Below are 24,091 nucleotides of genomic sequence, written 5' to 3'. Positions count from 1 at the left end.
TGAGGGATACTTGTCTGTCTGTTTAGGCTGTATAGTCTTCCACTGGTTCACTCTGTCACATTCATCTATTTTGTCAAACTCAACATTCCATCATGATGCACATAAAAATGCACAAAACGAGCAGAGAGCGAGAGATTGAGAGTAACGGAAACATAATTTCACTAGAAATGCAATAGCTAGAACGTTATCGAGCAAAACCGATGAAAAGACAATATTCACAATCCTTTGAATATGAGGGAAGGATGACTAAGTCAGACTGAGTGAATAATCAGAAGTCAATGGTCTGTCCTGTTCAGCGAGTGACTTTGTTCCCCTGTCCTTCTGTGTCCCCCTGCAGGCGCGCTGACTGAGTGCTATGACGAGCTGGGGAACCGCTACCAGCTGCCGGTCTACTGCCTGTCGCCACCTGTCAACATGATCGAGGAGAAGAGTGACCTGGAGAGTCTGGAGGCCAGCGAGCCGCCGCCCAGCGAGGGCCAGGAGTGCCAGCTGCGCCTGCGCTTGTCTACGGGCCGGGACCTGCGCCTGGCGGTGAGGACCACGGACACGGTGCAGCACATGAAGCGCCGGCTGCAGACGGTGGAGGGCGTGGCGGCGGCCACCCAGCGCTGGTTCTTCTCGGGCCGGCCACTCACGGACAAGATGAAGCTGGAGGAGTTGAAGATCTCCAGGGACTACGTGGTGCAGGTGATCGTCAGCCAGCCGCCCGCCCCCCTGCCCACCCAGGCACCGCCCACCCCCACGCCAGACACGCCCGCCACGCTACCCCAGGACCCCACACCCGTGGAAAACTAGTGCCTGGCACCCAGAGAGGGCATGCATGTAGGAGGAGAGAGGACCACATTGGCAGGACCAGCTTGTGTCTAAGAGAGCGAGCAAGAGAGGGGTGGAAGTGTGTGTCTGTGTTGAGGGAGATGTGTGTGTGTGTGTGTGTGTGTGTGTGTGTGTGTGTGTGTGTGTGTGTGTGTGTGTGTGTGTGTGTGTGTGTGTGTGTGTGTGTGTGTGTGTGTGTGTGTGTGTGTGTGTGTGTGTGTGTGTGTGTGCGTGTGTGAAGGAGCTAAGCAGGTAGAAGATTAAACACGTGTCTGCAAAGGGGCTGAAACAGGACTAGAGAACCAAGTCAAGCTGAGTGGTCATTGAAAGGGTTTATATACAGTTGAGTGTTTGTTAAGCTGTGTTACCTCCCTCTCTCTTCTCCCTCCTCGACGGGACGGCGAGGTTATTCTGCAAGGCATGCTAGGATAGCAGCAGGGGTGTGTCTGTGTCTCAGCCGGAACAGGAAGATTCCGCCTCCTCGACTGAAGACAACCAACCAGGAGGAGGAAGAGACTCAACCACAAGACAGGACCACCTGCCAACCTGACTTTTAACAAATCAACCTTTTACAAAAACTATTTTTAAAAACTTGTCTTGCTTTTAGTGGAAACTGAACAACCAAAAAAATAAAGATCTGGGGAAACTATAAGGAACGGGGAAGAATATACAGTAACAACTTTTTCATTTTGCATTGTTTTTACTCTTGTTTTGATTTCACTGCTGTTGCATTTTAGTCCTTGTCTTTGTCAAGGGTGATTCTGTATTGATTTGGAGGACTGGGTCAATGTTCCAGAACCTCTTACCTGCCTGCCTGCTCTCCATCTCCTCTGTAGCTTCTAGTCAGTCAGCTGTCTGTCCTTCTATTGCTCTCTTTGTTATGCATCCTACCTGTAACAGTCTTGACCTGTAGCTTCCTTCTGCAGACATTACATGTAGCTCTGCCAGTCAACTCTTAAGTAGAGGAATCACATGCTCTGGACTATACCTTTTTTAACTCCCGTCTTGGTTTGTGAAGTTAGTAGGCCGTCACTGCGTCAGATTAGTTCCCTTCTCATTCTCCAGTAAACATCTCAATCGTGTAAACTTGACACTCTCGCTCTACAGTTGTCTGTATGCACCTGGTATTTGCTTGAGATGGAAATACAGTAGGTTTCCAGTTATTACAGGTGCAGAACTTTAAAAAAGGAAAACGTACAAACTGAATGTGCTGGGATGAGGTGTCATCGCAAAGTGTTACTAGCACTGTGTTTAGAAATTCTGCTTCACTCTACTTTAAGATACGTATCAGCGCAGTGTGTATTCAATTTGTGTGTGTGTGTGTGTGTGTGTGTGTGTGTGTGTGTGTGTGTGTGTGTGTGTGTGTGTGTGTGTGTGTGTGTGTGTGTGTGTGTGTGTGTGTGTGTGTGTGTGTGTGTGTGTGATAGAGAGAACGAGGGAGAGAGTAAATGCATGTTTGAGAGGTTGTCAAGAGAAAGTGTTGGATGTACAGCTATGTTCATGTGTACAATATCTTCTGGTGACAAGAGCCAGACCTCAGAACATAACAAGAAGAGGTTACGACCTTAGCAGGCCTCTAGGGGTTGTACTGTGGAGTGTGGACATAAGTCACACCAGAGGTCTTGTCCTGTACTCCTGTAGCTGTTAAGACTTGGGTAACATTTTTCTGCTTCTCTCGTGTGTGTGTGTGTGTGTGTGTGTGTGTGTGTGTGTGTGTGTGTGTGTGTGTGTGTGTGTGTGTGTGTGTGTGTGTGTGTGTGTGTGTGTGTGTGTGTGTGTGTGTGTGTGTGTGTGTGTGTGTGTGTGTGTGTGTGTGTGTTAAGGCACATTAAGACTTATTCACGAAAAATGCATTTCAGAAACCTAGTGGCATATTTCGAAATAGAATGTTTTTAATTAAATTGACCAACATTTGTACTCCACAATCTCTCTCTCATTTCATTGGACCAGTTGTTGGGAATAGAAGAGCCTCTGGGGGTTTCAGTTAGAAAGCAGAACAAAATGGAATAGAATGTTTGAAGAACAGAACCAGCCTATTTGGAATATGACCTATCCTGTATAGAAGACTAGCTGTGGGTTCTATTTCACACAGGTGTGAAGAATAGGGTTACAAAGGAAGGGTATATTACTGGAAACCGTCTGAGTTTATCAGTAAACTACCAGAATTCTGGTATCTTTCAAGGATTTGATGTAATCTATCACAAGACATCTAGTGGCCCATTCGGGTAATTCAGATTATCACGTGTCCGTAATAATCCTGGCCCCTCAGTGGGGCCTTTATCACCCAAAAAATATATGACATAATAACATGATTTTAAAATAGAAAATAGAATGACAAAGCTGTAAAATGTAGGTACCTCCCCAATTTCTCCCATTTCGTGCCTAATGACCACGACCCTGATTAGAGGTTCAGAGTTTGAGTACACTGACGTTTTGTTGTGGGTTTAGAGGATGTTGACCTAGGTCTGCAGCTGTGGAGGACAAGTCCTCCACTTCCTCTGTGAGATTCCACCTATTGGAAAGACAATGAAAAACAGGGAAGCAGCTTTGTGATCGTGGTTGCATATTTCCTTTAATCTGCTGACAGAGAGTAAATCACTTTATTTTATCACAGTGGAGAGAGAGAGATGGGACCTTATGTTCATGTTAGGAAGACTAGATATTCTGTGTATATACTCATTTGCCTGGCCACCCATGGCACACAAACCACCATCCACTCTCCTGTCCATGAGGCAGCCCATGGACCTAATTCTTTCTTTTTTTAAGTCATCAGTAATTTCCTGCTGGAGGAAAGTCTGCTGTCAGCCATCAATTATGAGTTGTTTACCTTGTGGACCTTTGCCCTTGTAATATTTTCATACTTTTACTACAAATGATTTGTCAGATAAACAGCATGGGGAATTTTCCCTGCCCATGTGAAAGCCTGGTATGATGTATTAGGGGAGGGAAACCCAGAGCTGATGTAGGAAGTTTGTAGGAACATCAAAGATTTGTCTTTGTTCTTCACGTTATACAGCTACCTACTTATATTCAGGGGTGGGGGGCTCACAATAATGCATTTTTCAATTTCTCAGTAGACCCAAAACAGCAAGTGCCATGACACATTCACCCTATGATATGATACAATCCTCTGCGACAACTAATGTCCCTGAATCCAACTATAGGAAGTCAAACAATGTAATCCGCTATTAGGAATTCATAAAATGTGACATTAATTGTGGTGTATGACATTGAGAAAGGCCCTCTGACAGCTACAGCGCCACCTAAGAGGAAGTCATTGGGAAAGACTATAATGCTTTCAGCTCGCCTCTCTCCCTTGCAATTAGTCTGATGGTTGTAATCCATTCCTCTGTAAACGGATGCCATATCTAATCAACATTCCAACGCTGGGCTAATTAGTAGGCCATCTTATCTGAGGGAAGGATGCTACTGCTGCTAATGAACTCTACCATGCATCCCAATGGTACTAACATACGAAGCCAACATGGCCGAGTCGAAGGAGCACACAGATTGAGATTCTGGTCGCCCTCGTTTCATAAGGCAATCACAGTTTAATTTACCATAAAAACATACATTCTGATGAGGTTAATTAGCCTCTGAATTGGTTTGCACAGTGTCCATGGATAAGCTATTCAAAAACAAATTACACAATGATATGAAGTGTATAAATGAAGAAAACCTTTAATTAGTTTATTTGAGATAAACTCAGCAAAAACAGAACAGTCCCTTTTTCAGGACCCTGTCTTTCAAAGATAATTCGTAAAAATCCAAATAACTTCACAGATCTTCATTGTAAAGGGTTTAAACACTGTTTCCCATGCTTGTTCAATGAACCATAAACAATTATTGAACATGCACCTGTGGAACGGTTGTTAATAAGACACTAACAGCTTACAGACGGTAGGCAATTAAGGTCACAGTTATGAAAACTTAGGACACTAAAGAGGCCTTTCTACTGACTCTGAAAAACACCAAAAGAAAGATGCCCAGGGTCCCTGCTCATCTGCGTGAACGTGCCTTAGGCATGCTGCAAGGAGGCATGAGGACTGTAGATGTGGCCAGAGCAATAAATTGCAATGTCCATACTGTGAGACGCCTAAGACAGCGCTACAGGGAGACAGGACGGACAGCTAATCATCCTCGCAGTGGCAGACCACGTGTAACACCTGCACAGGATCGGTACATTCGAACATCACACCTGCGGACAGGTACAAGATGGCAACAACAACTGCCCCAGTTACACCAGGAAAGCACAATCCCTCCATCAGTGCTCAGACTGTCCGCAATAGGCTGAACTGAGGGCTTGTAGGCCTGTTGTAAAGGCAGGTGGTCACCAGACATCACCGGCAACAATGTCGCCTATGGGCACAAACCCATCGTCGCTGGACCAGACAGGACTGGCAAAAAGTGCTCTTCACTGACAAGTCGCGGTTTTGTCTCACCAGGGGTGATGATCGGATTCGCGTTTATCATCGAAGGAATGAGCGTTACACCGAGGCCTGTACTCTGGAGCGGGATCGATTTGGAGGTGGGGGGTCCGTCATGGTCTGGGGCAGTGTGTCACAGCATCATCGGACTGAGCTTGTTGTCATTGCAGGCAATCTCAATGCTGTGTGTTACAAGGAAGACATCCTCCTACCTCATTTGGTACCCTTCCTGCAGGCTCATCCTGACATGACCCTCCAGCATGACAATGCCACCAGCTATACTGCTTGTTCTGTGCATGATTTCCTGCAAGACAAGAATGTCAGTGTTCTGCCACGGCCAGCGAAGAGCATGGATCTCAAACCCATTGAGCACGTCTGGGACCTGTTGGATCGAAGGGTGAGAGCTAGGGCCATTCCCCCCAGAAATGTCCGGGAACTTGCAGGTGCCTTGGTGGAAGAGTGGGGTAACATCTCACAGCAAGAATTGTCAAATCTGGTGCTGTCCATAAGGAGAATATGCACTGCAGTACTTAATGCAGCTGGTGGCCACTCCAGATACTGACTGTTACTTTTAATTTTGACCCCCCCCCCCCTCCTTTGTTCAGGGACACATTATTCCATTTCTGTTGTTCAGTTTATGTGTCAGTTGTTGAATCTTGTTATGTTCATACAAATATTTACACATGTTAAGTTTGCTGAAAATAAATGCAGTTGACAGTGAGAGGACGTTTCTTTTTTTATTTAGTACATAGCTATTAGGTACACATTCAGGAACCCTCTGCAAATACTTTCATATGTTTTACATCACAATGAACCTCAGACACAGTTCCCTGTTCCAGTTCCTTGATGACATGTCTCGAGCGTGGTTAGATACTAGGTAGGCAGTGTTACGTGATTCTCACCTCAACCCAACTATTTCCAGTTCCCCTCCATCTCTGTGTCATCTTTAGTCTCAGTCTCCTACTGCACGTCCAGGATTCCTGTCCTCACGTTACTTCACATAAATGTCGTCTAAAGTCTGGGTGCAAACCTGACTTGTCATGTGATAGCACAGCCAGGATGAAGCCCACACAAAGTTAGAACAAAGTCATGCCCCTGCAAAAAGAGAAACCAGTATGGGATCATGGGATGCCTGGTAATTCGCTCTCATGGCAGATGAATGGATTGCATCACTACTACGTCCCTCTCAGGTAATGACATCAGTCACCATACCACAGAAGTTGCAATAATAGATTCCCCATGCATTCAGTAGTCTAGTTCTTAATTAAAGGCACAGTGCAGTCAAAAACATGATTTACTGTGTTTTATATATAGTTCCACAATACGAGTTTGTGAAATGTGAAAATTTGAGTAGATACCTTGTCTTACTATCTTAGCTATCAAGACTGGTAGACTTTAGAAAAGCAAGAGATTACTAAATAAGACACAGAGAAACATATTTAGTTTCATTAAAAGATAGACAAGGATAGACCAAGGATAGACAACTCAAGAGGTATGCTTAGATATGCATGCTTAAGCATAATGATTATGGCTCTAGATTGCAGGAAAAAGTTGTTTCAGGTGTTTGAGAAATGCAAAATTGTCCAACTTCCGGATGGAGGGGCATACCACCTACGGAAGACCCTCCAGGCATCCTCGTGCATTTTGTGCCCCCTCAGATTTTGCGGGTGCATGACGCCCCTGCTCCCAGACAGTCCTTTCAAAATTCTTGCTTGAGAAAAAGCTCTTTGCTGGGAAGCTATTTTTTCTTTCTTTTTGACCCTATTAATTGAAAACAATCACGGTAAGGTACTTAACTGTTGCCCAGAAATGATTTGATATAGAAATACAAACGGCTCCATTGGACCTTTCAACTGACCACACATTCTCAAATCCCATTTAAATAAATACCAACAGGTCAGTTCCTCTAACCTGGCAGGCTGGACTTTTTTTATTTTGAGCGTGCCTGTCTTTACTCCTGTTCCACTGATGTATAAATACCGGCTGGGTCCACATGACAGCACTACACTCCAGCCAGGCTCACACTCTGCTTATATCTCATTATCAAGGTAAGATATGCACATACTACTACGGTATAGCTTATTGATTGGAGTATATTTGACTTTGTCTGGTTCAGGAGAACGTCCTTAACATTTCGATCTAATAGATATCAATAGACGTGAACTTGAAAGTACTCTTGATTTTCTCTCGGCCAGATGAACATGTTACTGCTCAACGTCCTGTATCTCATCCTACATATGGCATCGAGCAGCCGACACGAGACCGTTGTGACTCTCGTGCCAAATGGTGACTGTTTATCTATTTATCTCTCATCTCTACCTATGTCTACTTCTCTTTACAGATACACTATCTACTTCTGATTATATAACTTCTGCTGTCATAATATTCATATTTCGGGGGACACCAAAGAAATGCAAACATTTGTATAAAAGGTATTTTAACATGGGGGCTATACTAAAACAGTGGTGGTCATGTGGTTCCCAGTACTTGTCGTCAAGGTGGATCAAAAGGTCTTCACTGAGACGCAGGTCCCTCTGCGATGCGGGGACTACCAGGACACAGAGGTGATCTGGAGGAATGGCGAGGAGCGTCTCGAAAACAAAGGGAACCAGATAAATGTGGAAGTGGTCGAGATGATGGGAGGGAACTACAGCTGCCACAACGCTGCTGGAGACTACCTCAACCACACTCTGGTGCTGGTGCAGGACATACCATCACCCAACAGAACGAGACGCGTCCTGGAGAAATCACATGACACAGACGGTGAGTGAGTGTGAGTGTGAGTGGGTGGGTGAGAGAAAGAATCAGTTAATCATTTTTTTTCATTGGGTTTCTCTTTTTACCCAGAGTACATCAGATGTTTGTCGAAAAATTACAGTGGAATATTTCATTGCTCTTGGAAGAAGACCGAATATCGGATGTCAGCAGGTGTTGTTTTTGTCCAAGTAGATCGGTAGGTCTTCAAACACACGCAGTGGATATTAGAAACAATAGTCTGCTTTCATGTACTTGTGTTGACATCGTTTGATCTCGTCGCGTGAAGTTGAAACGCAGCACGGATGCTCCCTTCATTGACTCCCTGTGAAGAGCTTATGATTTGTTATGTTTGGACCTGAGGCTTCTTTCAGAGAGAGGGCTCCAAGACTAACCAGGAGATTTGTGTCCCTCATCCAGCACCATCTCCTGCTCCGTAGACAGTGATGGTGAAGGCCTGACCTGTCAGGACCGGGATAGCTGCCCCTTTGCTGAGGAGTTGTCCCGCATCAAACTCACTGTATACTTCAGGACTAACTACCTCCTAGAGGACTACACCATCACGCCCTTCTACATCCGAGAAATAGGTACAGTAAGGCCAGGATTCACGCGCTCCACACTCATTCACTGGAAATAGCAACGTCACATAATAATAAGTTTATATACAGTACATCTCATTTCATCCTTGCTGTATGTTGCTCAGTACATCATAGGAGTCATATGGCCCCCACTTCATCCAATTTAACCCTTCAGAAATATTGATTCTGTCTGGTCTCCCTCCTCAGTGAAACCAGACAAGATCGACATCACCAAGGTGGAGGGGAACACATTTCAGTGGAAGTACCCGGCGACATGGAGCCGCCCATGCCCTTACTTCCCCCTCACATTCCGAGTCAAAGTGGTCCAACACGAGGCAAGCTGTGACTCTAAGGAAAAGGTATACGCACTTTCTTTTTTGTACACTGATTTTATTCTGGGAATTCTCAATATGTCTTGATTTACATTCTAGTCTGTGATTCATGGCCGGTCTGTCTAAGGTAGGGCGGCAGGTAGCCTAGCGGTTAAGAGCGTTGAGCCAGTAACTGAAAGGTCGCTGACTAGGTGAAATGTGTGATGCTCCCTTTAGAAAGACACTTCACTAAAATTGCTCCTCTTAAGTCGCTCTGGATAAGAGCAACTGCTAAATGATGTAAACATAAGGTGATGGTACCATCTCTCCTCTTTGATAGGTGTTGATAAGTGAAACCAACATAAATGCAACAGAATTCACTGTTCGTTCCAGCTACAAAAAATATTGTTTCTGCCTCGGGGCAAAGGATGACCTGGTTGACTCCCAATGGAGCCAGTGGACACGTCATGAGTGAGTTGAGACTTTTTCACTGTGGCCTGCCCTCTAATACACAACTTTGTTAGTAGTTAAGAGTGTAAAAAAATTCAACAGCACTAAACTGTGCAAAGATGAAAGATTTGTGACTGGCGTGTCTTTGTACAACAGGGTGAAGAATAAACCTAAGAAACATTGACAGGTTTGATGGCTCCTTATCACCCATAAATCAAAACATTTCAATACTTATTAAAAAAACTATTGTCATTTGGTGAAAAATGTCTAATTTCTGTCTCTTTATTGTAAAAAGGCAAGGAAACCCAGATGAAGAGCGACAACATACCATTCCTCAGCTTCAACCAATACATCCAAATATGTAATAGTCTGGTCACTGTACAGAAACAAATATTTTACATTATACTGAAGACAAGTTATGAAATGTAGCTAGTATACCATGTTTGTTGTGATTTTTATTTATTTATTTGTAAAAATTCTGAAATGTAATTACACCATTATTTATGTTATGTCATCTCTTTTCCAAGATGGTTGTCATTGCTGTAGCACGAAGATGTTTGCTTAAATGATTAAATAGACGCAAAAATAAAAAGGTACTACACTCTGATTCACGCTCATGTTCATTTGTTTGCGTCGGAATCAACAAAGCAAATCATATTTAGATGACTTTTCAAAAAACTTGGAACAGGTGAGTATTTACAATGGTTTACACTAATTCAAAAATGACGAGACGACTGTGTGTAAAAATCGGACTCCAAAAGCGTATTTTCTAAAAAGTGTAATCTTTTATTTACAGTCGGGATACGTTCACAACCGGAATCCGGTGTCCGTTTGTTAAAAACATGTTTGCGTTGTCCGACACTCATCCTACGTACTTGGACAGTGAAACTTAAAACTTTTAATTTGGCACTACACTATGGATTTCAGATCAACATGTTTTATATGAGGTGAAAGCATAGAATGTCACCTTTTATTTGAAGGTGCTTTCTGTTTTACTGTTTAGGAATGAATACACTTTATGTATCTAGTCCCCCCCATTTGAAGGGGTCATAAGTATTTGGACAAATTCACTTAGTGTATTAAATTGTCAAAAGTTGAGTATTTAGTTTACATTCCTAGTGTGCCATGGCTACATCAAGCTTGACTGTACAGACTTTTTGGATGACTTTAATTTCTATTGTGCACAACATAATCTAAACATAACCAAAACATCCAACAGGTTTGTAGGGGCATTTCTAAAAAGTAAAAACAGATGTATAAAAATACCATCAAATAAAAAGGTGACATTATGGACTGTTGCATCATATAAAACATTTGATCTTAAAATCCTAAAATCTGGAGTATAGAGCCAAATTAAACATTTTAGTTGTTTCACTGTCCAAATATATACATAGGGGAGTATAACAACAGTCTGCAAATGAAATCTCACAGGACAAATGTGATGGTTTCCTCAACTTTCACAAATCATGTGATTGTGAAGCAAACTTAACTGAGGTAACAAATATGACAAGCTGAGAACTAAACAAATAATAGTTTGAAAAGTGCTGCTTCAGCAACAGACATGCGTTACCATACATACTGAATGTCAGTTATCCAAGTGTGTATTCAGTGCCTAAGATGCATGTAGACAAGAGTACACACAGCTTGGTAAATGAGAGTACCAAAGACAGTACAGTATGAAGATAGGCTAAAACAGCTTCTCCAACAGAAATCCCCAATCCCACCCGTAGATGATGTCATGGCGACGTTGGATAGCTAAGCTGGTTTAGAAGCACGTCGTCGGGTCTAAAAGGCCATCAAATCAAAGGCACTCCTTCGATATAAAGTTTTGGACGAAAACGTGTCAGTTTGTCACAAGGTTGGAGTAATAGCATGTTCAACTACCTAAGACATTGGCTCAAATCTAGGTTGTGCCTTTAGATTGAGAAAACATGTACTACTAAGGAAGAATCATTTCCCTTCTCCCATTGACGTCTCAAACAGCTAGTCTGTTTCGCAAGCGTTTTCCGGAAGCTCGCGATGTTGCGCCTCTGGGTTTAGAAACTCTGTGATAGTACCTTAATTTAACAACGGAAATGCTTATTTAAAAATTGACCTTTGCCACCTGACATGAAGGTAGCAAAACATATTCTTTACAAGAAAACAAAGTTAGTCTGTAAAATAAATATTTGACAATCCAAAACAGAAAATAACAGAGTTGAAAATATTCTGTAAACCCTGACATGTGTTCATATCCTCTGATAGCGGTTGATCTTTAGATTATTGCATAACTTTGCGGGGTGACGTGAGAGCATTGATGCTTTAGTGTTAGAGCTAATAAAGCAAAATGTTGGCAAATATTGAATTAACCTAAATACTGTCAAAGACTGTTCAATTGCCTCTTAATGAGAATACTAGTAAACAGATACAAATATCTATTTCATTCAATGTTCAGAACCATATCCATTCTTCCAACTATCCAACTGAAAACACAATTCTATTTCCAAATAAACATCATAAAAAATGTTGAGAATTTGAGCAGTTTAGTGGCTAGTGCTTGTGCTGAGTCTAACACAATGCCTTTTAATTTCCCCACCCACCTTCAAAAACAACATACGTGCCTTTTTCCAACTTATTTTCAATCATTCTACAACAAGTATAGTTTGGTTCATTAACTTCAGTGGCCTTAACAGTTGCCTGAGAATGACAAAAGTGTTCAGCTCAAATCAAAATTCGGTCAAATGCATAATAATAATAATAATGGTTTAGCCACACGCACAGTGCCTTCAGAAAGTATTCACACCCCTAGACTTCTTCCACATTTTGTAGTTACAAAATGGGATGAAAAATGGATTTAATTGTAATTTATTTTGTCAATGATCTACACAAGATACTCTAATGTCAAAGTGGAAGACAAATTGTAACATAAAAAAAAAAAAATTACATATATAATTTTAAATTCTACATCAATAAAATATATATGGTGATTACATAAGTATTCAACCCGCTGAGTCAATACATCCACACCTGGATTGTTCTTTTTAAATTCTTCCATCTCTGCCAAGTTGGTTGATGACAGCCATTTAAGTCTTGCCATAGATTTTGAAATAGATTTAAAGTCAAAACTGTAACTAGGCCACTCAGGAACATTCAATGTCATCTTGGTAAGCAACTCCAGTGTATATTTGGCCTTGTGTTTGAGGTAATTGCCCTAATTTGTCAGTTGAAAAGCAGACAGTCAGGGTTTCCTCTAGGATTTTGCCTGTGCTTAGCTCTATTAGCTCTATCTATTTATTTTTATACAAAAAAAAGTCCATAATCATTACTGATGACAAGCATACCCATAACATGATGCAGCCACCACCATGCTTGGAAACATAACACTTTGTATGCAGGACAGAGTTAATTTCTTTGCCATATTTTGTGCAGTTTTATTTTTGCAATGCCTTATTGCAAACAGGATGTATGTTTTTGAATATTTTTATTCTGTACAGGCTTCTTTCTTTTGACTCATTTAGGTTAGTATTGTAGATAACTACAATGTTGATCCATCCTCAGTTCTATAACAGCCATTAAACTCAAACTGTTTTAAAGTCACCTTTGGCCTCATGGTGAAATCCCTGAGCGGTTTCCTTCCTCTCCGGCAACTAAGTTAGAAAAGACGCCTGTATCTTAGTGACTGGGTGTATTGATACACCATCCAAAGTGCAATTAATAACTTCGCCATGCTCAAAGGAAAATTCAATGTCTGCTTTTTTTTACCCATCTACCAATCTTTGTGAGGCATTGGAAAAACCTGCCTGGTCTTTGTGGTTGAATATGTGTTTGAAATTCACTGCTCGACTGAGGGACCTTATAGATAATTGTATGTGTGGGGTACAGAGATGAGGTAGTCATTCAAAAATAATGTTAAACACTATTCAACGTATGTAACTTGTTAAGCACATTTTTACTCCTGAACTTATTTAGGCTTGCCATAAAAGGGGTTGAATAGTTAGTGATTCAAGACATTTCAGCTTTTCATTTGTAAATTTGTAGAAGAAAAAAAAAATCCACTTTGACATTATCAGGTAATGTGTGAAGGCCAGTGACAAAATCTTTATGTAAATCCATTTTAAATTCAGACTAACAACACAATGTGGAGGGTGTGAATACTTTCTGAAGGCACTGTAGATGTTATTTCCCGGCAGGCATAGCTGATGTCAGTACACAATGACATAAACTAAACTGCCTGTTGGACAACATCTTCCACCTCCTGAAATGACCTCTGTGACAAGCAGCAGCATATGGACATCATCCTAACAGAGGCCTAATCCACCTCACTGGTTAGTTAAGTAACCTGTCTGATCAACTCTACCTCAGTGTCAGGTGCACTCAGTAAAAGTCAGTTCCTGTGCTAGCTTCACCATCTCTACTTGGTACGGTGCCATAAGGGAGAGAGCCGGGGGGGAGAGAAAGAGAATATGCAACGGTACCAGTATAGAACATGTTCGTATAGCTACAGATGATAGAGTCACTACTCTGAAAGAGCGATTGGATGAAACCTAACAAAAACCATTGAATGTAAACTGTGTACCGGTATGTGTACAGTACTTACCGTGTGTCTCCCGGTTTATGGATAGGTGACAGAACTGTTATACTGAAGGTAACAAAGAATTTCAGAGATGAGGGGGGGGGGGGGGGGGGGGAGAGAACAGAAATCAAAGAACAAGCCATACAATGGGAAACAGCTCCCAGTCAGAAACAGGCAGTAGTAGTATGGTGAGGGCTTCAGTGTCCAGCACTGTTCCTGGTTGAGGAATGACCGTCCCTTCACATATCCACAACAATGCTCTCACTGGCTCTGTTTCTTTGACAGATACCTGTAGACATACACCACAATAATGGTCACAAAGCTATCTTCATCTACCAACTACTCACTCAGAGACATTTTTTAAAAAACATTAAAATCAGTATTGCAGCAGCAAAACACAGGAAACTGAATTAGTTGCAGAATAATATTTCAGTAACCTTACCGCTCCCAATGCTTGTGGTTGAGAAAAGAGAAGTCCTCCAGTTTGGCAATCTCTTTAAGATACTGAGACAGTTTGAAGAGCTCTTTGTCTTTCTCACGGTTTAAGTGCGCTTTCATGAATGGACGAATCTAAAGGGAGAGAGAAAAACCCATTGAAGATGGCTTCTATAAAAATTAACACCATAATAACTGTCAACTCAGACTCAAGTAGGCTTTGGTAGGGTAACTTACCGTAAAACTTCCATTGAAACGCAGCGTCTCAAACAAACACTGCTCTTATAATGGCAGGTCATCACATTTTAGCAAATAAACGGCAGTCTCTAATAGAGGTCGACCGATTGATCAGAATGAACGATTAATTAGGGCCGATTTCAAGTTCACACAACAATCGGAAATCAGTATTTTTGGACACCGATTTGGCCAATTTTTTTTTGTACCTTTATTTAACTAGGCAAGTCAGTTAAGAACACATTCCTATTTTCAATGGCTGCCTTGTTCAGGGGCAGAACGACAGATTTTTACCTTGTCAGCTCTGGGATTCGTTTTTGCAACCTTCCAGTTACTAGTCCAACGCTCTAACCACATGCCTTACATTGCACTCCACGAGGAGCCTGCGTGGCAGGCTCTCTACCTGTTACGCAAGGGCAGCAAGAAGCCAAGGTAAGTTGCTAGCTAGCATTAAACTTAGAAAAAAAAAATCTTCACATAATCACTAGTTAACTACACATGGTTGACGATATTACTAGTTTATCTAGCATGTCCTGCGTTGCAAATAATCGATGCGGTGCCTGTTAATTTCTCATCAAATTACAGCCTACTTCGCCAAACGGGTGATGATTTAGCACTGTCGTTGCACCAAACCTAACCATAAACATCAATGCCTTTCTTTAAAATCAATACACAAGTATATATTTTTTAAACCTACATATTTAGTTAATATTGCCTGCTGACATGAATTTCTTATAATTAGGGAAATTGTGTCACTTCTTTTGCGTTCTGTGCAAGCAGTCAGGGGTATATGCAGCAGTTTGCCTCGCTCGTTGCGGTTCCGTATTTCACTGAAAGAATAAACGTTTTGTTTTCGAAATTATAGTTTCCGGATTCGACCATTTTAATGACCTACGGCTCGTATCTCTGTGTGTTATGTTATAATTAAGTCTATGATTTGATTTTTGATGGAGCAGACTGAGCAATGGTAGGCAGCAGCAGGCTCGTAAGCATACATTCAAAAAGCACTTTCGTGCTTTTGCCAGCAGCTCTTCGCAATGCTTCAAGCATTGAGCTGTTTATGACGTCAAGCCTATCAACTCCCGAGATTAGGCTGGTGTAACCGATGTGAAATGGCTAGCTAGTTAGCGGGGTGTGCGCTAATAGCGTTTCAATCGGTGGCGTCACTTGCTCTGAGACTTGGAGTAGTTGTTCCCCTTGCTCTGCAAGGGGCGCGGCTTTTGTGGAGCGATGGGTAACGATGCTATGAGGGTGGCTGTTGTCAATGTGTTCCTGGTTCAAGCCCAGGTAGGGGCGAGGAGAGGGACGGAAGCTATACTGTTACACTGGCAATAGCTAAAGTACCTTCGAGAACATCCAATAGTCAAAGGTATATGAAAACAAATGGTATAGAGAAAAATATAATAACTACAACCTTAAACTTCTTGCCTGGGAATATTGAAGACTCATGTTATAAGGAACCACCAGCTTTCATATGTTCTCATGTTCTGAGCAAGGAACTTAAACTTGAGCTTTTTTTACATGGCACATATTGCACTTTTACTTTCTTCTCCAACACTTTGTTTTTGCATTATTTAAACCAAATTGAACATGTTTCATTATTTATTTGAGGCTACATTGATTTTATTGATGTATTCAGTTAAAATAAGTGTTTATTCAGTATTGTTGTAATTGTCATTATTACAAATAAAAATAAAGTTTTTTATTTTTATAAATCGCCCGATTAATCGGTTTCGGCTTTTTCTGGTCCTCCAATAATCGGTATCGGCGTTGAAAAATCATAATCGGTTGACCTCTAGTCTCTAATAAGCGCCGGGTCCAACGAGGTGTAATTACACCTGCATGCATTTTGTTGGACTGCTCCGGTAGAATTTCAAAGCATCAAATCCAATTTCATTGGTCACATACACGTTTAGCAGATGTTATTTCGGGTGTAGGGAAATGCTTGCATCTCTACCATGTGCCGAATGATTGAGCCCTGCATGTCAAAACGCAAGTCTGTTTAATGTAAACAGCGAGGAGAACTGATTAGTTCACCCCTTTCGTAACATTTACAATGCGTTCTAAAGCCAAAACAGTGTTATTCAGTTATGACGTAATATATACATTTTTTTACAAAATCGATAGATAAATATTGGGATATTATTTGACGATATATTGTATCGTTTTGACAATATTGCAAAATTATTTTTGCACTAGTTGACTGTTCCTGCACCAAAAATGTTTGCTAATTTATAAACTGAAATATTACATTTACATAAGTATTCAGACTCTTTACTCAGTACTTTGTTGAAGCACCTTTGGCAGCAATTAGAGCATCGATTCTGGCACATGTGTATTTGGGGAGTTTCTCCCATTATTCTCTGCAGAGCCTCTTAAGCTCTGTCTGGTTGGATGAGGAGCGTTGCTGCACAGCTATTTTCAGGTCTCTCCAGAGATGTCCGTCAAGTCCGGGCTCTGGCTGGGACACTCAAGGACATTCAGAGACTGCATTGTCTTGGCTGTGTGTTTGGGGTCGTTGTCCTGTTGGAAGGTGAACCTCTGCTCCAGTCTGAGGACCTGAGCGCTCTGGAGAAGGTTTTCATCAAGGATCTCTGTACTTTTCTCCATTCAGCTTTCCATTTAGCTTTGACTAGTCTCCCAGTCCATGCCGCTAAAAAACATCCCCACAGCATGTTGCCACCACCACGTTTCACCGTAGGGATGGTGCAATGTTTCCTCCAGATGTGACGCTTGGCATTCAGGCCAAATAGTTCAATCTTGGTTTCATCAGACCAGAGAATCTTGCTTTTAGCTGCCTTTTGGCAAACTCCAAGCGAGCTGCCATGTGCCTTTTACTGAGGAGTGGCTTCCATCTGGTAACTCTACCATAAAGGCCTGATTTGTGGAGTGCTGCAGAGATGGTTGTCTTTCTGGAAGGTTCTCCCATCTCTACAAAGGAACTCTAGAGCTCTGTCAGAGTGACCATCGGGTTCTTGGTTATGTCCCTGACCAAGGCACTTCTCCCCCGATTGATCAGTTTGGCCTGGCAGTCAACTTTAGGAAGAGTCTTGATAGTTCCAAACTTTTTCAATTTAAGAATGATGGAGGCCACTGTGTTCTTGGGTACCTTCAAAGCTGCAGACATGTTTTGGTACCCTTCCCTAGATCTGTTCCTCGACACAATGCTGTCTCTGAGCTCTATGGACAATTCCTTCGACCTCATGGCTTGGTTTTTGCTCTGACATGCACTGTCAACTTGTGTGACCTTAGACAGGTGTGCGCCTTTTCAAATCCTGTCCAATCAATTGAATTGACCACAGGTGGACTGCAATCACGTTGTAGAAACATCTCAAGGATGATCAATGGAAACAGGATGCACACAATTTTGAATCTCATAATAAAGGGTATGAATACTTATGTAAATAAGGTATATATTTTATTATTATTAAACCATTTGCACAAATTCCTAAAAGCCGGTTATTGCTTTCTCATTATGGGGTATTGTGTGTAGATTGAGGATTTTTTTGTTTTCTTTAATCCATTTTATAATAAGGCTGTAACATAACAAAATGTGGAAAAAGTCAAGGGGTCTGAATACTTTACAAAGACACTGTAGAATTGTAAGAATCCCAAAACATAAGTATTGTGATAATATTGTATCATGAGGTCCCTGGCAAGTCCCAGCCCTAATATTCAGTATTTCTGGACATTTTTGTAACAGGGGGGTGCAGAACCCCCTTCCACCCTCCCGCTCGGGGGATCCGGGGGTAATTTTATTGTAGAACAAAAGTCAGCTCTAGTGACTTTCAGATAGCATATTAAAACACATAAGCCATGCCAAAATGTTAAATGTTTCGAATTACTTGACTAGGTGAGGTCTGAGGAGGAATGGTGAAGTTCCTAATATGTATTCCGTACCAGTGACTGGCATTGTCTTGAGGACGGGTGCATTGTGTTTTGTGCGCAGGCATGTTTGGCTGCCACAGTGGCACATAGAGCTAAATAACCTATAGAACGGTGTTCAAAGTAGTGAGCAATGATTTTGCCACGGCGCACCGCCACAGCTGAATGCATGCAGCGGATACACTTATTTTAAACTGGCTATAGAACTGATTGATGACAATAGCTAGTTCTTAGCAACATGTAGAGCTAGAAAAACAAATCATTATGCAGTGGGCTGGACTTTCCATACTTCGAATGGTAATAAATGCCAGTCTCCAATACGTGCCCGTCTCCAACAACCGCGGTTGAAGCAAATAAACACCCGGTCTATTAAATGAATGGACGTTTTACCATAACTTACCTTCAGTCCGTTCTGTGGGTTCATGAGGAAATTCCTGCCAATGTCGTCGAACATGATGGTGTTCCTCTTGCTGTAGAACTCACTGTACTTGCCCCATATCACCCCGAGAGGCTTCACCTAAAACACACCCAACATGACAGACTAACTGGAGACACAGTTACATCAGGCGAATGGGACATGAATCAGTGGGATTTATGAGGTTGCATGCGCCAATGTAGGACGACTCACCTCCACTACACCCCTCTTAGGTGTGTGCACTGTGATCATGGCTGCACTGTCCAGCATGAAGGTGATCTTGTAGTTAGGGTTGTCTGTCACTCCCAGCTCCTGAGAAACCAGAGGGCATGGTGAGACAGTCACATACGCAACAACAGGAAGGCAACATCTGATCTGATGCTCTACACTACAGGTCAACACAGGCTATTAAATCACTGATCCTCAATTTGCATAGTCTTCTCAATGGAGGTTTACATGCTGTGAAAACTATTTTTTGGGGAAACATTGCCCTCTTCTGGCCAAGAAAAGTGTCAACACGTTAAAGGAAATATTCAAAAATGTTCTGCTTCATTTTCATCATCTGCAGTACCACCTCAAAAATCAACACGTGAAAATTGCGAGTTTCTGTGTTTTGTAGTAAAAAATGTGGAAACATTTATCTTCCTCTATTTTTTTTACTACAAAACATAGAAACTTGCCATTTTCACATATGGTGATGATGGGGTGATGCTGGAGATGAATATGAATTTGAACATTTTGGGAAATTCCCTTTCACTGAGAAAGATACAAAAATCAACATTTCAGAAGGGAATACATACTTTCATTTTAGCATCAATCCACTTCATACTCGTGGCAGCTAGAACAAGAAAACTAATTAGGGCGAGTTAACTTGAACTTTCCATTTACTTTTCCAAAATCAAAAAACAAGGAGTTTGGTACTTACACCAAATTACAATGTCATAGTCTTCGAACGCAGAGGTCAAGAACTCATGGAGAAAAGGCCTCATGAGCTCTTGACCTGTCTCTGCACATGACTTGTGATCTGGAATGAAACAAATCACAGAGGAAAACACTCAAAAGTTTGAATTACAGCAGAAGAGGGTTTAACATCTTTCAATAATAATCAGAATTCTTAAACAAAATCAACAACAAAAAATGCACATTTTGAAATTGTGTAATTATGCATTTAACCAGGAAAAACAGCATTTCCCAGGGCAGTTTTAATAGTCTTCCTACACACCAAACAATGTGTAGTCCACATCTAGTACTAGCAGCCTCTTTCCTTCCCTGGGTGGGTTCATCTCCTCCACTTTGTAGTCTTTGACACGGCGGGCTATCTTGGCCAAGTTCTCCTCTCTAAAGCAGCAAAGCACATGGCATACAGTTAAAATAAGACATTGAACCGACTATGAGACATCTTAGAAAACTTACCATAGTGTCAAGCAACGTTTGAGCCAAATCAATTACTTGTATTACTGGAGCTACAGTATAAATTAGTTGTCTCTGCAAAGTCCTACTATACCTGTTCTCTACTTCAATCACCTCTTCTTCAATGTCAAAGTCATTGACAACGTCATCATTCTCCGGGGGAGGTGCTAAAACGTCTTCCTTCGCAAAACAAAACACAAAGTGATTGAGTGTTACAAAGTCTTTGACATGCTAAATATAGGACATTGCTTCTGGTAAACGTCTGTCTGGAGTGGATGGAAGAGGAACCCACCAGACTCTCCTCTCTGCTGCCCATCATCATGATCTTGGTATTGGGTTTCAGCTTCAGTGAGCCCAGCTTCACGTCATCCTCTGCTGGTTTACCTGGGACAAAGAGAGAAATATTAACACACAATTACTCAGCTGTCAAGACAACGCAGACAGATGCAGAAGTCCACAATGGTGACATTTTCTAAATTCACACGTTCGACTTGCAACTAGCGGATGGGAGTTTAGACGACACGTCGAGAATGAATAAGGTATTGCCGTGCTTACGGCGAAATAGCAGCCTGTTATCGACGGCTATCACAGCGAATGACGAGAGACGTTTGAGTCCATCAGCTAGGTCTTACCTTTGACTTTTAATCCTAGGAGTTTCTGTCTCTCTGGAAGAACCCCAGTCAGGGACTTGATAGACTGCTTGAGGTCCAGCACAGTGTCCTCTTCGGAGAGTGTACTGATGGAGTAGTCCTGTCCACCCCATTTAATGATTACAGACACAGACATGCTGGCGCAAAGCTCAGACAGGCACCTGCACGAGAGCAGAATGAAAGCCATCAGCTAACCTTAGCTAGCTACCTACCTACATCTAGACACCATGACAGGATAGAAATGTAATGGAAATGGAATGCTTCCTTTACTTTGCCATGAAAATACGTGATAAATGAAGTTTAATAAAGCTTCCATGTGTTAGCTAGCTATATTTGGCCATCCCTAACCTAAATAGCGAACTAGGTTATCTAGCAGAAATGAATCAGTGCAGTACCTTTGTAGTTGCAACATTCAGCCCATTCCATGCAGTAAGTAAGCTAGACGTTAGCTGGGTAGCTTGCAATTAGCCGCAACACTCAGACAAAATCTGATTAAATGATGATTGTAAAAACGCACATACATGACTAACAAGCTGGCAGTAGTAACAAAACACAACATTCGTGTCTCTCATTCATCCAGCTCCAGCTAGCCAGTCAAGCTAGCTAGCAAGCTAATTCAAGGGCCTGCCATACATGGACTGTTGTTAGCTAGGCTATTTGTAGAATAGCAAAGACAATCAGATGCGTATTCATACCTAAAAATTGCGCTGTGTCACAAAACCCTTCGTTTATGTGGTGTACAGGAACACGTACTAGCTACGATGGGGAATAAATTAATAAAGTAGGTGATTTCTGAAAACTCATTCAGCGTTGATTAATCAGCAATTCTTCCTTTCTCCCAATGATGCCCGACCCGGTTTGTGACCAAGCACGCTTGGTTTGCACCTTCCTGTGAGTGTCGTACTACTAAAATACCGACAGATGGAGACAACTAGCAAGGGATCTTCTTCTGCTTCGGTGGGGTTTAACGGTGGGTGGAATCCAATATAATGTTGCATTACCGCCACCAACTGGACTGGAGTATAAATCACTATACTTTGAAATACAAATTAAAGGACTAACCCTACACTCATTAAAACCCAACACACATTCTACTATTTTAACCCTATCTGATCCTACATCAGGCCAATGGCCTGGGAGGACAGGACACTACCATTCAACACCCCTGTAACTCTTCTGCAGTATAATCTCGTAATCTTGCAGCTACCACCACGACACCTATTTTCTGTGATTTATGTTCCATTCCTGTAGTACAGTTGATAACCTTACTGAAGCACATTTCATTTGTAGGCCTATCACTCTGTACTGGAAAAGGTCTACTACTCACATAAGCATTTTAGGATCCCTCAACCTTGATCCATCTTCCTCTACTTTCTTCACTGCCTCAGCACATGACACCTTCTGTACAACACTGACCCTGTCAGCCTCAACCTGCCTCTCTCGCAACGGACACTTCCGATCCCCAGCAATATGGGCACCCCTACGGTTAACACAAATACCACTTCTTTCACTGATTCTACACATCCCTTTGTCCCATGCCCTCCTGCACACTTCTCACATTTTGGAATCTCCCTCCTACACACTGCTGCATTATGATCATTGGCACCTGAAGCTTGGCACCTGAAACATCGTAGTGGATTCGGCACAAAAGCTTGATAACTGATATATCCTAACATTACTTTGTCGGGTAACGACTCTGCATCAAAACTCAAAAGAACAGACAATGACTCTTCTGTTTCACCACTCTCGCCACCAGGTATGCGTTGCACCAAACAGCGGGCGTCACAGACACCGGGAGATAACAGGAGTTTCACCCCATTGTCATGATCAGTGGTTCCAAGTTTGTATCATAAGATTTTTGACAAGCTGATCATAGCGAAAAATAAAATACATTGCAAATAGGCTTGCGATAACTCCTGATAACGTTGGGTAGCTACTAGCTGATATTCAGAGCTTAAATAGCCAAATTAGTTAGTCACAGGAATCAAATAATGTAATGTAAATGTAAGTCTAATAAAGCCAATGCAATGGCCTTTTTTTTTTCTTTTTTTTTTTTTTACAAACGGTGGGCCTACCACATGGATGGATATTCAAAAAATTCCATTACGGCCGACATGGTAGGCTACATCCCAGTAAGCACGAGCCAATGTCTTTTTAACGTCTTTTTTTGGTCCTGTCATCGTTTTTTTGGTGTTTTACAAACGGTAGGCTTACCACATAGATGAGCATTCATAAAATAAAATTTCAGGCAACACTGTAGGCTAAACCTCAGTAAGCACGGACCAACGTAGACTCCTTTTGTACGTCATTTTTTGATGCAGTTCTGTACCGGCCTTATTTTTTGATGCAGTTCTGTACCGGCCTTGATTTCCACATCCACGGATATTGGTTTTTGGTCCGGTCCAGACCAAATCTGAACCAATGATAGACGTCTATGTTTGGTTCAGATTTTGTCCGGTCTGGACCAGCCTTGATTTTGCACAAACATAGATGACATAAATTACTTATTTTGAACTTTTATTCAGAAACCCAAAATTTGCCTGAATTCAAACTCTGGAAAATACATATTTCAAACGTCTGTAAAATACATATTTTCAACAGCAGGAAAATACATTTTTTTCAACTTTCGAAAACAAACCTGCTTTCAACATCTGGGAAATTCGTATTTTAAACATATGGTAAATACCTTTTCACCTTTCATTCAGAACCTGTCATGCCTACTCCCACTCCCCCACTCCGGCGCTCGACGTCACGAGCATGTGCATGTGTCAGCATATGGTCTCACAAGGGGTCTGAGGATCTCATCTCGGTACCTAATGGCAGTCAGGCTACCTCTGGCGAGCACATGGAGGGCTGTGCGGCCCCACAAAGAAATGCCACCCCACACCATGACTGACCCACCGCCAAACCGGTCATGCTGGAGGATGTTGCAGGCAGCAGAACGTTCTCCACGGCGTCTCCAGACTCTGTCACGTCTGTCACATGTGCTCAGTGTGAACCTGCTTTCATCTGTGAAGAGCACAGGGCTCCAGTGGGGAATTTGCCAATCTTGGTGTTCTCTGGCAAATGCCAAACGTCCTGCACGGTGCTGGGCTGTAAGCACAACCCCCACCTGTGGACGTCGGGCCCTCATACCACCCTCATGGAGTCTGTTTCTGACCGTTTGAGCAGACACAT

At 42.0% G+C, this 24,091-nt stretch overlaps 3 protein-coding genes across 3 annotated transcripts in view; 2 read left to right on the top strand and 1 right to left on the bottom strand.

The window, feature by feature from the left end:
- LOC129821565 (ubiquitin domain-containing protein 2) overlaps positions 1 to 5,961 on the top strand; it is a 79,756-nt gene extending 73,795 nt beyond the window's left edge. The window contains exon 3 of the mRNA XM_055879228.1: positions 338 to 5,961. Within this exon, the coding sequence (XP_055735203.1) occupies positions 338 to 795 (458 nt within the window). The 3' untranslated portion in view covers positions 796 to 5,961. The remainder of the gene's footprint in view (positions 1 to 337) is intronic.
- Positions 5,962 to 6,715: 754 nt separating this feature from the next.
- LOC129821556 (interleukin-12 subunit beta-like) lies at positions 6,716 to 13,995 on the top strand. Its single transcript, XM_055879222.1, has 9 exons — positions 6,716 to 7,288; positions 7,436 to 7,526; positions 7,725 to 8,003; positions 8,088 to 8,193; positions 8,415 to 8,581; positions 8,780 to 8,931; positions 9,224 to 9,354; positions 9,490 to 9,520; positions 9,629 to 13,995. The coding sequence occupies exons 2-8, from the start codon at positions 7,436 to 7,438 to the stop codon at positions 9,515 to 9,517; spliced, it is 954 nt and encodes a 317-aa protein (XP_055735197.1). The 5' UTR covers positions 6,716 to 7,288; the 3' UTR covers positions 9,518 to 9,520; positions 9,629 to 13,995.
- LOC129821544 (ubiquitin-like domain-containing CTD phosphatase 1) lies at positions 9,600 to 21,809 on the bottom strand. The gene is made up of 11 exons (XM_055879215.1): positions 21,610 to 21,809; positions 20,897 to 21,075; positions 20,557 to 20,648; positions 20,359 to 20,444; positions 20,077 to 20,192; positions 19,780 to 19,878; positions 19,655 to 19,692; positions 19,068 to 19,166; positions 18,840 to 18,956; positions 14,328 to 14,455; positions 9,600 to 14,174 (listed from the first exon to the last, which is right to left on the bottom strand). The coding sequence occupies exons 2-11, from the start codon at positions 21,048 to 21,050 to the stop codon at positions 14,147 to 14,149; spliced, it is 957 nt and encodes a 318-aa protein (XP_055735190.1). The 5' UTR covers positions 21,051 to 21,075; positions 21,610 to 21,809; the 3' UTR covers positions 9,600 to 14,146.
- Between the last annotated feature and the right edge of the window lie 2,282 nt (positions 21,810 to 24,091).

The sequence above is a fragment of the Salvelinus fontinalis genome, chromosome 2 (assembly GCF_029448725.1).
Source record: "Salvelinus fontinalis isolate EN_2023a chromosome 2, ASM2944872v1, whole genome shotgun sequence".
NCBI classification, from domain to species: Eukaryota; Metazoa; Chordata; class Actinopteri; order Salmoniformes; family Salmonidae; genus Salvelinus; species Salvelinus fontinalis.
Note: the sequence above shows the minus strand (reverse complement) of the source record. Positions and strands in the feature narration are given on the sequence as shown.

What these genes read in the sequence shown, in the direction of transcription:
- LOC129821544 (XM_055879215.1), bottom strand. Translation starts at nt 21,050, where the DNA reads ATGTCTGTGTCTGTAATCATTAAATGGGGTGGACAGGACTACTCCATC. An exon ending in TGTGGACTACACATTGTTTG is followed by an intron (nt 19,879 to 20,076) that starts GTGTGTAGGAAG and finishes GTTTCATTCCAG; the next exon opens with ATCACAAGTCATGTGCAGAG. An exon ending in AACCACAAGCATTGGGAGCG is followed by an intron (nt 14,175 to 14,327) that starts GTAAGGTTACTG and finishes GTATGTCTACAG; the next exon opens with GTATCTGTCAAAGAAACAGA.
- LOC129821556 (XM_055879222.1), top strand. Translation starts at nt 7,436, where the DNA reads ATGAACATGTTACTGCTCAACGTCCTGTATCTCATCCTACATATGGCA. An exon ending in GAAATCACATGACACAGACG is followed by an intron (nt 8,004 to 8,087) that starts GTGAGTGAGTGT and finishes CTTTTTACCCAG; the next exon opens with AGTACATCAGATGTTTGTCG. An exon ending in AGCCAGTGGACACGTCATGA is followed by an intron (nt 9,355 to 9,489) that starts GTGAGTTGAGAC and finishes TTTGTACAACAG; the next exon opens with GGTGAAGAATAAACCTAAGA.